Source organism: Marmota marmota, unplaced genomic scaffold (genome assembly GCF_001458135.2).
Source record: "Marmota marmota marmota unplaced genomic scaffold, marMar, whole genome shotgun sequence".
NCBI lineage: Eukaryota > Metazoa > Chordata > Mammalia > Rodentia > Sciuridae > Marmota > Marmota marmota.
In genome coordinates this window covers 3,050,534-3,063,498 of record NW_026000171.1, presented here as the reverse complement: position 1 = coordinate 3,063,498, position 12,965 = coordinate 3,050,534, and the positions used below count along the sequence as shown (strand labels likewise).

Genomic DNA, 12,965 nt, shown 5'->3' with positions numbered 1-12,965 from the left:
TCACCCCAAAAGCATAGATCTTTAACAAGGACAGATGTACAAAAACAACATCTCCTCAGTTACTAAGGAAATTTGAATGTTTTTAATGGGGACACACAATGCTTACACTCAAAGTCAACATTGTGATAATCTCCTCCCCCAAATTTGGCTTTCTCTTCAATGGAAATTTATATTCTTAAAAAGTGAGCTTTCAGGATCTTAACATTCAGGATTTCAATCTCAGGATTGTGGTTTCAGAGATTTTAGACATTAAGAATTTTATGTAGAGGTTTGATTTTTCAAACTTTCAACATTTTGGCATTATGAACAGCTCTGTAAAGAAGTCACCTGGCTGTGTCTTGTAACCAGTGGGAGATTTCACTCACAGATGTCACTCTGGGGCTACTGGAGGAAAAGAAGACCAGATAATATGAACCCCCAACTGTGTTCAGATTAGTGTGTTCTTTATTTTCTTATTTATATTCCTTGTTATCAAGCAATACCCTTTACACAGGGTCAAAACCAAGGAACTCAACATCTCAGCAATATCTCCTTGCTCACAAAGCAGGGACAAGGCTGGCTCTGGATTCTCTGTCTTCCAGTCCCCAGGTAAGAAAGAATTTTTGGAATTGGAATTAGATCAAAATTGCTCTGTTCTTACAGCGTCTTTTAAGCTTTAAGCTCCACCTACAACCTTCCATGTTCCTCTTAAGCATTCAAGATGTTCTTTTGCATCCAGATCCTTGCCTAAATGAAGAAAGCCACAGTGAAAAGACCACTAGAATTAGGGTTTGGAAACCAGCCCTGGACTTCACCAATTTAACCCAACGGCCCTGATCTTCTCTGAGGCTACGAGACCATGGTGCTCAGTGTCTACAGTGATCCAAAGAACCAGCATGTTTTGAAACATCCACCCTGACCCTGTTTTCCCCATTCATCTTGACATTCGGTGATGTCTAAAAGCAACTGTGAAGGGCTCCAGACTTAGCTGCCTGGTGAGTGGACAAGGCTCAGCAGATGAATAGAAGGACTGGTCTCTCCTGACATTTGTAAAACTGAACCTGAAATGCTGGCATCTGCGATGAGATGAGAGTCTTTGGAGTATTTTATTGCCCAAAGATGGAATTAATGGCAATGCCATATCTATGTCAAACACATGTAATAAAACTTTATGGTTTCTCCCCATGAAATATTTTGTTTATGTCACATGGGTCTGATCTAATGTTTTTTTCCTTTTTCTTCACTTCCCCTCCCCCACCCTTTCCCTGCCCTCTTTGTCTCCCGAGGCCTATTCCCTTTGGAAATGCATTAGTTACCTAGGAAACCTTAATGTCATTTTTTTATGAGTGGAGTTTGGTGCAGCATAAAGTTAATTTATGGAGCGGTTTAGAAATTCATGTCATGACTGGTGAAACAGGAGACTTTATTAGGACTTCTATATCCACCTGTGTGGTAGAAATACATACCTTCACTCTATCATGACGAGTAATTTCTTGAAACATAATTATGAATATGCATTCTATTTCACGAAACGAGTTGATTCATTGTTGTTCAATGTAATTCATTATATTGTTCAATGTAAGCCCTAGAACATAATTAGCAATAACAACAGAGCATAATATACCAGACAATCTGTTAACAGTAGAAGTATATAGTGGAATTTCCTTTGAAATGATGAGGTGATTCTGCCTCAGAGGCAGGGAATGAATAAGATGAGATTTTGAAATCCTTTAACTCTGTCTCTCGTGTTCTTTGAAGTCCACACTGGGGAATTAAATAAATTCTAAATAAATGTATCACTTCATTTGGCTAATTTCTTTCTTTCTTTGTCCAGAGGGGTAATATACATCCATAAAGTTATATTAATTAAATGTAGATGCACACAAACAACAAATGGGCCACTCCAGAGTCAAGCTTCTGAGATCGGCCACCAGTGAAGTAGCAGGGCAAGGGCTGTCAGACCCATTGGACTAGGTACTGTGCAGTTTTAAATTAATCACTTCATTTAGTCTTCATAGCAATCCAATGATACTGGCATTATTTTCGCCAATTCCAGATAAGTTCTGGCTAGTTAAGGAACCTGTCCAAAGACACAGCTTCAAGATACATGCAGCATGGAACCCAGATTTGTTTGCTTGCAAAATCGACTCTTGATGAATTCTAGTTCCTGATCTGTTATTGTGTTTTCTAGATTTTTTGTTAATTTATTTTGCCCCCTTTTCCCCCTATTACCCTGGAGAAAGTCACTGAAAGGCTGGGGACTCAGTTTCCTCAATTATTAAACGCAGGGTGGAGACAGGGAGGCTGATGGAATTTCACCTCTAATATCCCTGCTCTGTTAGTACAAGGCTGGTCATTGGAGCAAAGCTGTGTTCTCTTAGGATGACAGTTTACAGAAGACCTGGGATGGCTGAAGAAATTCAAGACAAGTCCCTCAGTTTCCATGGACAACTGATTCCACTTAGATGGAGGTGTGGGAATAAAAAGCTTCACACATGATTCCAGAGCATTTAAAAGGAGTTGCTGAATAGCGTGACAGCCAGTGTGACTGTTGATTAATAATGCTGTAGTTAGTATGGAGGTAGTAAGGGCTGGGCAGTCAGGATGATGCAGCCTTCCCTGACCCTTAAATTCCCATTTCTAGTGCAAACACCTTTTGCATTCACTTTAATTGTTTCAGAAATGTAGACTTTCTGGCTCCCTCAGCTCTAGCAGCTGTCTGGGTGAGTGGGGGTGGGGATGGATAGGGTAGGGCAAAAGAAAAAACACATTAGCTGCCATCATTCTGCCAAAGCTCTCCACAGCGCCCTCCAGCAGCAGAAGATGCAATTTGCAAATATTTTAGGATCAACGAAGGTGTGGAGTAATTTCACAGGAGAGTAGGGGGGAAAGCAATGAAAGAAGACATTCAGGCTCACTGAATAATTGGAGGCAGGGGAGAGGTATAATCAAGGTTATCTTTTCCATGTATGGTCATAGAGGAAAAGGTCCTTGGAGGCCATTTGGTCCAATTCTTTCTTTTCCTGGGTCAATACGCCACAATGAATTAACCACATGCTGCAGCTTCAAAGAGATCCCCTCCCCCATCTTATGCTGAGCTATCTGAACCCTAGACATGCACACAGTCCACTGAACTGAAACAGAATAGGTAAATGCAGTTTTTTACAAGGTAAAGCCCTAATTCATTCCAACGTTTCCATTTTCTTTCTGTTCAGTGTTTCAACCACAGAGTGGCGCTATTGCAAAAGATAAGGGTGGGCTGAAGGCACACTCTAGATATTTGTAAGAGGACAGAGTTTTAAAGGGGTCTTTCAAAAGCTAGATCTGGTTCCTACTCTCACAAACCTCTTTAAAGAATCGGGGCCTTACACTCAATGTGGCAGAGAGAAAAAGAGTCCAACGACCTAAAAATACAGTCAACAGATGGGCGGCCAAGGCCATGACTACAGTCAGCTTAGAGAGAGACAATTACCTAGCTAATCAAAAAAAGAGCTACTCAGGATGGGGTTCCCCTCCCAGGACTGTCCACGGGGCACAATCTCCCCAGCTTCTCTTCTAATTCTTCTGTTTGATTTGGTTATCCATACTCTTTCTATAAAAAAGAAAAGCCTCTTTGTAAAAACACAAAGATGCTTAGAAGACACTGTGGTTTGCACTTCCAAAATAGCTCTTCATTACATTAATAGTCTTTTGTCTTTAAATAAATACACCTTTCTCCTTCTTTTTCCACCCACCCTCTTTTATCACCTTGCTACACTCTGCTTTTAGAAATCAAAAGGAAGAGCTAAGGGTGAGCTCTTAGCCTCCTATAGAAGAGGTAATCCTTAGCTCTGAAGTGGAAAGAAATACAGGAAAGGAAAAAACAGGTTGCCGGCTCAAGGAAATCAGTCCTCTAGTGAAAAGCGCATCTTTCACTCTCTGCTCCTGCCTGGGTCTCTCACTCTTCCTCTCTCTTTCTCTAGTCCATCCCTCCACCCCCCCCCCAAGACACCACACGTATTTGGCAAGATTAAGGTGTCACCTCTCATATTACAAGGACTGCTGATTGCACACAGAGACAGACCCACCAGCTCCCCTGAGAAGGGAAACATTGCAAAGTCCTCCTGAGATTGTCTGGGTCCTGGCAAAGGGAAGCCACCAGCCAGTGCAAGGCATCTGCAGAACAAATCCAAGGCTGAAACTCACTGCTGCTTTTTCTTCTTTTCTTCTGATTTTTTTTTTTTTTCATATTTAAGCTTGCCCCTCTTCCCCTCCTCCCTCCAAACTGCCAGTGACCAAGCTGCTGGCGGATCAGTCCTCACATGTACTTAACCCGTTCCTCACTGCAACAGGAGCCAAGCAGTTCTTTTTCTCCTTGCAGTCCAGAATCCCAGAGCACCTGGAGCTTGAGAAGAGCCCCTAGAATTCAAGCACTGGAGCTGAAACTGGGGTCTGAAACCCTCCTTTGACCACAGCAGCAAGAAGGGTGCAAGACCAGGAAGTGGGGGAAGACAAGGAGGTGGGCCAGAGGGAAGGCAGAAAACCAGAGCCCCACAGAACACACAACCCAAACCTTCATGGTGCTGTGTGGAGGGGTGGAGGGAAAAACCTTTTTTCCTGATCCGGAGGAAGACCTAGGTATTTTGGCACCAGGAGAGCCACTGAAGGAGGATCCTATCATTCCTTCCAAGGCATTGCAGAGGAGGTGAAGCACCTGGGCCTAGGTGGCCTCTTCGGGTTGATTTTGATGTGGCAATCCCCATCAGTCTGGATAATGATGAGGCAGGTACAATCTATTTAGTACGTAGCTCCCAAACTCTCCATCCTTTCCCGTCTCCCCTCCAATGGACCCCTCAGCTTCTCTCTACTTTGGGCTCAGCCTCAACTAATAGATGCCCTACGGTTGTTTCTTGATGTTTGACGAAACTCAAACAATAACGAGAAATTTGAAATTTTCGAACCTGAACACTCGCTGAAATATAGAGTGCATTGCTTATAAGTCGCCTCCAACAGAAGGCAGAAGAAATGATACTAATTCCCCTCCCCCAATAGCTCATGAGTCAAAGGTCCTGGCAAGAGGTGATGGGAGGAGTGGCTGAGATGCAAGGGAGGAAGTGGTGGGGAGTTTGGAGATGAGGTCCCCCACGCAAGAATTCAGGAAGGGGGCAAAAGAGCAAAACCCTACTTCCAGGCTCCCCATTTCTCCTTGGCCCCTAGGTAAAATATTTTCTCCCATTTCTCTAGGACAGCTAACAGACAAACACAAGATGAATTAACTCGGCCAATTGAGAGAGAGAGAGTAAGCCCCGAACAAGTGGGGTCTATGAATAGCTAAAATTGTCTACAAATAAGAGAAGTTGCCCCCTCCCTCCGATTTTTCCTCAAGTGAATCTACCGGTGGGGAAGTGAGCGTTGCTACTTTTGGGGAGTCTGGAAGAGATTTGTTTGTTGCTTGCCTTTTCTGCTTCCCGCGCTGTTCCCGCGTGCAGAATGGTGGTGCTGGGCGGGTGCTCAGCTGCAGGGCCAGATCCTAGTTTGGAAAGAAGGGGCTTACAAGTTGGAGGCTGGGTGAAATGGGAGGCTCCGATCCATCCCCCTCTTTCTTCCACACTCACGCGCGTGCGCGCGCGGACACACACACACACACACACACACACCCGCCCCCCACTTGGTCGCTCTGGCCCCCTTCCCCATACCTCTCGAACTTAACCTCCCTTGACTGCCTGCACAGAGCCCTGGGTGCTAGTCTCCAGGAGTGGCGAGTTGCGGGGGAGCAACTGTTCTTGGGCATATTCGTGTGGTTGGGTGGGGGAGGAGTGACGGGTGGGCTTGGTAGGGGGTGGGGAGAGATCTGGAGTTGGAAGGGTCTGAGGTTTGGAGGAGGAGTTTATGGTTCAGACCCGACCCGTCTGAGCAAAGGAGCAAGAAAGGCCCTTCAACCTTGTAAAGAAAATCTTAAATTAAAAAATAGACAAGAAAAAAATTAAAGAAAAAGAACAAACAAGAGAGGCTGAAGTATTAACATGTAAAATATAGTGATAAGTCAAATGTTTCGTTTTTTTTTTTTTCCTGGATCGCTAAGAGAGAAATCAAGGGTAGTAGGTATTGAAGAATACTACTAATTTGGAAGTTCGTTTTGTTTTATTTTGTTTTAAGAGGGGCTTGGAAAAATGACATGGTCCTCGCACTGGTAGCCGGAGAGAAGTCGGAGGACGCTGGGGCGCGGGCCTGGGAGGCGCACTTCAAGCGGGACGCGGGGGCGGACTCCGCGGCGCGTAAGGGGTTAAGGCGCTGAGCGCGGAGCCATCTGGCCGGGTTGGCTGGTTATAACCGCGCAGATTATGTTCACGGGACTCAGAGTTGAAGGCTCCTCTCCTTACCGAGCAGCTCTGCGCACCGCCCTGAGAGAGAGCCCGGCGCAACTTTCTTCCCCTCTTCTTTCTTTCTTCTCTCATTTTCCCTCTGCTGGGTAGTGGCTGCGGCGGGTGGGGGAGACTTTGAATGACCCAGCTCACGTCTATCTTTCTCTTCATGTCGACGTCCCTGGAAATAGTCATACGGATGCCATGGTTACTTCTGCCACGGTAAGGGGAGGCGGCGGGCANGTTAGCCACCGAGCGGGATTTTCATCAGGCCCTGCCACGGTGCTGGCCAGGGCGTGGGGTGGGGTCGGGGGGGCCCAAAGCTCAGAACCTGGACCTTCGCTTCCCAGTTTGTGGAGTTGGGACTCACGCCCCGCGCCACATATTTACGTTGGAGTCCCCAGAAACCTTTTCTCCAAAAGAGCCCTGGGCTCATCTTGGCCAGCTCCCACCCTAGGTCTTTGAGCAGATGTTGGAGTTCCCGCTCTGCCCGCACATCTGGGACCCCGCCAGGGTGCGGTGAGCATCAGGGCTCGGCCATCTCTGTCCGTCTCTTCGCAGTTTTTCGGGAGCGAGCGAGTTCTAGGAACTCCAGCGCTCCGATGTGAAAGCTGGGAGACTTGGGGATCCGCGGAGCTAGGTCGGAATTACAAGAACCTACAAGAGACCAAACTGCCCCGTTGCCCCAGAACTCTATTGGATGGATTTTCCTAATGAAATTTGGCACGCTTGAGAACTGAAGGTGCAGGAAAGAAGGGCTGGGGTGGCCAAGGAGCTGGAAGGGGTATAGGGACTCTGCTTGTTGCTTTCGAGCGCGAGTGGGTGCTGGTCCAGGAGGCGCTGCTGCTTTGCGGGAATTTGCTGCGTTCCTCACTTGCGCTTCAGATACACCGCACTGAGACCCCTATGCTGAACAGAATAGGCTAGAAAGGGTCCCTCTCTTGGGAATTGAGCCGTGGGTGTGTTTCCAGGTGAGAAAAACACCCAAAAGACCATTTGGCCTCGACCTCTGGCAGCTGGTGGCAGGTTCAGAGTCAGCGTGGAAGCAGCTCCTAGGGGCGCAGCCCTAGCGAGTGCCGGCTTGGAGCTGGAGACTATGCGCCAGCGGACTTGTTTATGTGTGAGAAGAAGTGGGGACAGGGGCCTGGTGGGGGAGGGGAGGGAACATATAAGGAGTGGGTGTTACTCCCAGAGTCTGATGGAGAACCTGCTTTTTTAGTAAAAAGATGCCCTCTCCCACCCTCTAAAAAACAAGCGAGGAAAGTATGTAAGAGAACTCAGGAAGGGAGACACTTGTAACATAGAGGGAACTTTTCAATCGGTTCTGTTTTCACATTTGAAATTCTACAGCTAACAGCCTGCCCCGCTCCTGTCTGCAGCTCTTCCCAGACGTGCTTCACAAAGAAAGCGGAGATGTAGAATTTCGGGATAAAAATCCAACTGCTTTTGACTTGATCTCAAACACACAGACCTGGGTATGGCCTTTGGAGCAGGGGGAAGAGGAAAAGAAAAGTAGGCTCCTGTAAATAGTATGAGAGGGAATTGAAAAGTCTTTGGGCCTTTGCTGTAGGGAAAGCATGTAAGATTTTGTGTTGGTGAGGTTGAAGCTTGACTTAGAGGATTTGGTTCTGGGTTTCCCAGAGTCTCTCTGTGTGAGAGTAAATATATGGGGTGGTGCCCCATCCTACTCTGCAAGGACTTGGAGGTGTGCAGTCGGGGCAGGGGCTGTTGGATGGGCATCTGTGTGCAAAGCCTGAGATGGGAGCTTGTGAGGACATAGGTGCAGCTAGTGAGAAATCCGTGCCTATAAAGAGTGTCAGAGCTGGAGGAGAGGTGCAGTGTGCTGAGGACAGATGGCTTGTGCATGCCTGCACAGACACATGGAGTGGGTGTGGTGTGGGAGGGTGGCTGTGTGTGGTGCTTGAAAGGTGGACTTGTGTGGAAGAATGGACGCCTGAGGATTACAAAAGGGATGTGGGGGGGTTATTTGAGGAGAGTAGGGTGTGAACTTTATGAGCCTGGGGTGTGGAATTTGGCTGCCATGGCATTTGTACACGTGGGGGTTAGAAAAGTATGGGCTCAGACACTCTTGATGTTGAAAGGAGGCATTGAAGGGAAGGATACTGCTTTGGTCTTTGCTTTTTTTCTCCTGCCTGCCTTCCAAAGAGAATTGGAGAAGGCTTAGAATTAGTGATTATATTTAAGGGGAACCATGTTTGTGTGTTGGCTCAGGGTGAGGAACAGAAAGGGATGTGTACACAGGAGTAGACTGAGTGGAGGAATATGTTTTGCATGCACAGTAGTAGGTTTGCATGTTGTATAATGTCCTATAACAGCTTTCTTTTAATAGGGGCATTCACTATCACCAATTAATATTGATTATCAATTAAGATTAATGAGATGCCTACTGGATGTTCAGCCTACTTCTGGGTACTGAGGCATGGCAAACTGCCCTGGAAAAAATTCCTTCTCAGGGTTCAACTGGCTGCTGAGTTTTTCCAGGAATGGAGAGAACTCAGTGCCTGTCAAGATTTCTTCAAGGTCCATAATTCAGTTTCTAGAGATGTTTGGGGATCTTGGGGACCAAATAAAAGCTGGCTAGAAATATATGTGTGGCTTTGTAAAAAGGGGCATAAAGATAAAGGATAATATATTCTTTTGTGGGTTGGGAGGGAACTGGTGGATGCCAGTGTTTCTTGTAGGGGGAGTGTGTCTGAGAATTGGAAGGTGCTGGATTCTAAATCAGAAATGCAGGTCCTGATCCATTTGAAGATTTGAGTTTCTGAATGTGTGGTGCCTCCTTCAGAGCAGGAATGGGTCTTGGTACTTGGAGCTGGAGAAGAGTGAAATGTGCTCAGGAAAGATGTGGACAGGGAGTGTTTTTTCATCTTTGATGTTTTCTGGGCTGAATTTAAAGCATGTGTGTGTGTGTGTGTGTGTGTGTGTGTGTGTGTGTGTCCACCTGCAAGAACATGCAAGCTGAGGACTAAAGGAACTGGGAGAAAAATCATCAGAAGGATGGAGGGATACATATTCTGGTTCTTGTAAAGGAATTCAGTGACTATTTTTGCAGGAATTCTGTGTATATAGAGAAGAATGAAAATTGTCTTAGATGCTCAGATATGTATTTTAAGAAAAAAGGTATCGATAAAAGTGAAGCTGTATGTTTTGGAGAGTGAGGGGAAGGTGAAGCTCAGTTGAGGTCATACATTGATATAACTGGTGAGGTAACTGGGTCAGGGAAGGGAAAGAGGAGGCACATATTCACCTTTCTGGACCAAATCATAAGGTCCTTCATTTTTTTTAGGTTCTAATTATATGAGGGCAACTTTATTTGACTCATCAGATTTTTTTGACTCCATGCAATTATAACTGTGTTGTTTTGAGGTACCATCTTATCTTTTAGGAAAATTCATCACTGTAGGAGACAGATGTTATAGGACTTGACCATTGGTCAGAAGGTCTAGTGGCAGATATTTCAGAGGACAGTGTGGTGCACTGGAAGACTCTGCTGGGAAGGAATGCTGTGATTTTAGTCCAGTTCTGCCAATTTGGAACTTTGAAAAGCTTTTCTCATATCTCTGACCCTCCATTTCTCTTTTTGTCCAGTAGCAATGTTGATAATGACTCCATGAGAAGGCCAGTTCACTCCCCTTTTCTCCCATCAAAACTTGATGTGTTTTGTTGTACAAAGCTGTATAGTGATGAAATCTAATTGGACACATGTGCTGGCATTTTGTAAGTCATTGTGAAAATGGATTCTTTGCCTCTTCCCTTTTACAATGCAAGCCAGTAGTCCTGATGGCCACTGCGTCTCTGTTACTCACCCAGTGTGTAAACAAAGCTTTCTTTGACTGCCTTAGTTTATTCATTTTCTAACTTGGAGGCAGCCAAACCTAGATTTTTAGTTGATGGAAAGTTGCAGTGTCTCCAGTCTACTCAAAAGAAGGAATCACCTACTAGTTCAGAGACATTTTCCTAGTTTTGTTTTTGAACATCAGCTAGGCAGATCACAATGACAAAACAAATGTGACTTTGAGAACAGAGAAAATAGTAATTGTCCCTGGCACAGCCATCCTTTGAATAAAAGAGAAGCAAAGTCCAGTCGCCCTGTATTACTATCAGTGTTTGTTTTCCTCTAGACTATCAGTCCTTGGCAGGCAGGAGCTGCCTGGAAAGACACAGGTCTGGCCTTTGGATTTGTGAAATGCTCATGCAAGTTGGGTACGGCCACTTTCCCTGGAGACAAAGATGGAGACACAGAGGCACTGAAACCTCCTAGTCCTCCCAGAAGTTAGCACATGCTGTCAACTCCTGGCTCAGAGTCAAGGCTCCCATCCTTGAGTTCGGTGGCCATAAATAGTCAGGAGCTAAGCTATTTCCATGAGGCACTAAACCAATTCTGTTGCTTTTCTTGGCGAGATTGGACCAATTAAGTTGATTGGAAGAGGTCACTGCTGATGGGTCTCACATTCCCCAAGCGGGACAGGCCAGCAGAGTTTAATTACATAACATTTCCCATCTCTGCAGTTCTACTCCCAGATGTATCAGATGTTCAGGCCTCTCTTCTTCCCCTCCATCCAGGACGCCTAATTGAGCAGGCGGCAGCGGCTGCAGGCTTCCCCAGACCTTTTCCTGAGCAGTTATAGGGTTCCCACCTCAAATGGAGGGGATGTAAATCCATGTGCTGGCTGGAAGTGGAGGGAGGGGATTCCGCCTGACACAGAGAATCTCTAAAACCCACCACCCTGCTTCCAGACTTCGCCAGCTGCTGTTTTACTCTTTAATGAGGCAGACCATTTCTGACGATGGGGATATTGAACTAATGACCGTTGCTAGGATTTGGGATTTAGTATTTAAAATTGACTTTGTTGGAGAGGGACCAAATCTTCTACTGGAGACAAGCTTAAGACCTGTGTGGTGCTGTTGATAAGCTGTGTGTGTACTTTGTGCACGGACCGGCATGTACAGAGAAAGGAGAGACCCTGTGTGTTTGTGTGTACACACACGCTGAGGGACACATGAGCCCAGGAGTTGTCCTGGGTGGGCATGAGGTGTTTGCAGAACTTATGTTATGGGTGACAGGTAGGGCATCTGGCTCATACTGGATTGCTGTATTGCTTCTTGCAGGTCAGCCACCTCATGAAAAATTTGGGAGCAGCTTTTTTGAAATCATTTGTATATGGGGATTTTGAGCTTTTAAAGATGAGGCCAGTGTCAATACTACCTCCTCCTTGCCTGGACAGTTTTATGTTAAGATCAAGTCTGGACAGGAAGAAGAAAAAAAAAAAACTTTTAAAGTACTCACTTCTGAACCTGTGGGAGCACATGTAGATGGCCCAGAGCTTCGTTTTTTGTTGTCATTGATGTTTTTCCATGAAGCAGCCTTTCATTTTACCTAAAAAATACCAAGGGATTAAAGATTACTCCTGCCCCTCCCCCACATGTTCAGGATGCATTTGATGTTTATACCCTGTTCTGTGCCCTGGTCTTTTTCATAATATTGGGGATCACTGAGGTCTGGCCAGGACTCTGGGAATCCTCAGAGGACAAACCTCTGACTATGACTATGGTTTAGCTGGAGATTAGATTTTGAAGTGAAATTTGGTGTGGTCTGTTGTGATTGCTCATTATCTAGCAACATCTCCAGAGAAGACATTTGCCGATCCCCAAATCATATAAATTTGTTCACTCAGGGATTTTGGAAAGAAGTAAAGATCTTGAGCATGCTAAGATTGGAGATACTGGAGTCACATCCCATAAGTGATCTCAGAAACCTCCAGGACAGGTGATCTTAAGCAGCAGGGGGCTTACAGATTTGGAGGTGAAGCACCAGGCTGGGGACTAAGTTCTGTCACTAATTAGACATCTCTCCAGGCTGGGATTTCCCTACCCAAAAGTGAAAGGATCTCAGAATCGCATTCCAGCTCCACCACCTAAGATTCTACTGTATCCCCTTCCTCAGCGCTCATAGGCATCAATTGGAGCATGCCTTGGCATACACCTATTGAGCTCCTGTTTATTATCTTTGTGGAATGGCTAACTCAAAGGCATAAAGGACATTGAGTGTTTTGTTTTGGCCAAGATCATTCAAGACATTGGCTTAGCCTGCACAGTATGCTGTGTGCAGGGCTGGAAGGGGTTAGGTTTTTGGCTTTCTGGTACACCAGGTGTTAATGATTCAGCTTCTGCTCAAATATCTTTCGGTGTCAGTGTTTCTAAGATAAGCATCCACCTTTTAGATGATTGATGATTATGGTAATGATGACGATAGTGAATATTTGAGTACTTACTGGATACCAGGCATTATTATAAATATTATATGGCATTATCTCAATGCCTTTCAAATAATCCCATTTACAGGTGGGCATACTGAAGTGATGTGAGGTTAAGTGATATATCCATAGTCTCACAACTAAATATCCATATGCTGTCTTTCTCTCCTGAAATCTGCCAGCTGGTTCTGCTTTCTATATTCTGTGATGTCATCCAGATGGGAACTGCTTCGATAGCCTTCTGCAAAGGTTGTCACCCCACAGAGTAACCTGCTCCACCAAAGGTTCTTTTTCATGTGCAAGACAAATGTTTAGGTTTTCTAGCCACCTGCTGGCAAGCATGTGTCAGATCTGTCTTAGCTTCCATCAG

General features: G+C 45.5%; 1 protein-coding gene across 1 annotated transcript in view; it reads left to right on the top strand.

Moving 5' to 3' along the window:
* Positions 1 to 6,301: 6,301 nt before the first annotated feature.
* Ntf3 (neurotrophin 3) overlaps positions 6,302 to 12,965 on the top strand; it is a 60,715-nt gene continuing 54,051 nt past the window's right edge. The window contains exon 1 of the mRNA XM_015500735.2: positions 6,302 to 6,542. Coding sequence (XP_015356221.2) covers positions 6,525 to 6,542 — 18 coding nt within the window. The 5' untranslated portion in view covers positions 6,302 to 6,524. The remainder of the gene's footprint in view (positions 6,543 to 12,965) is intronic.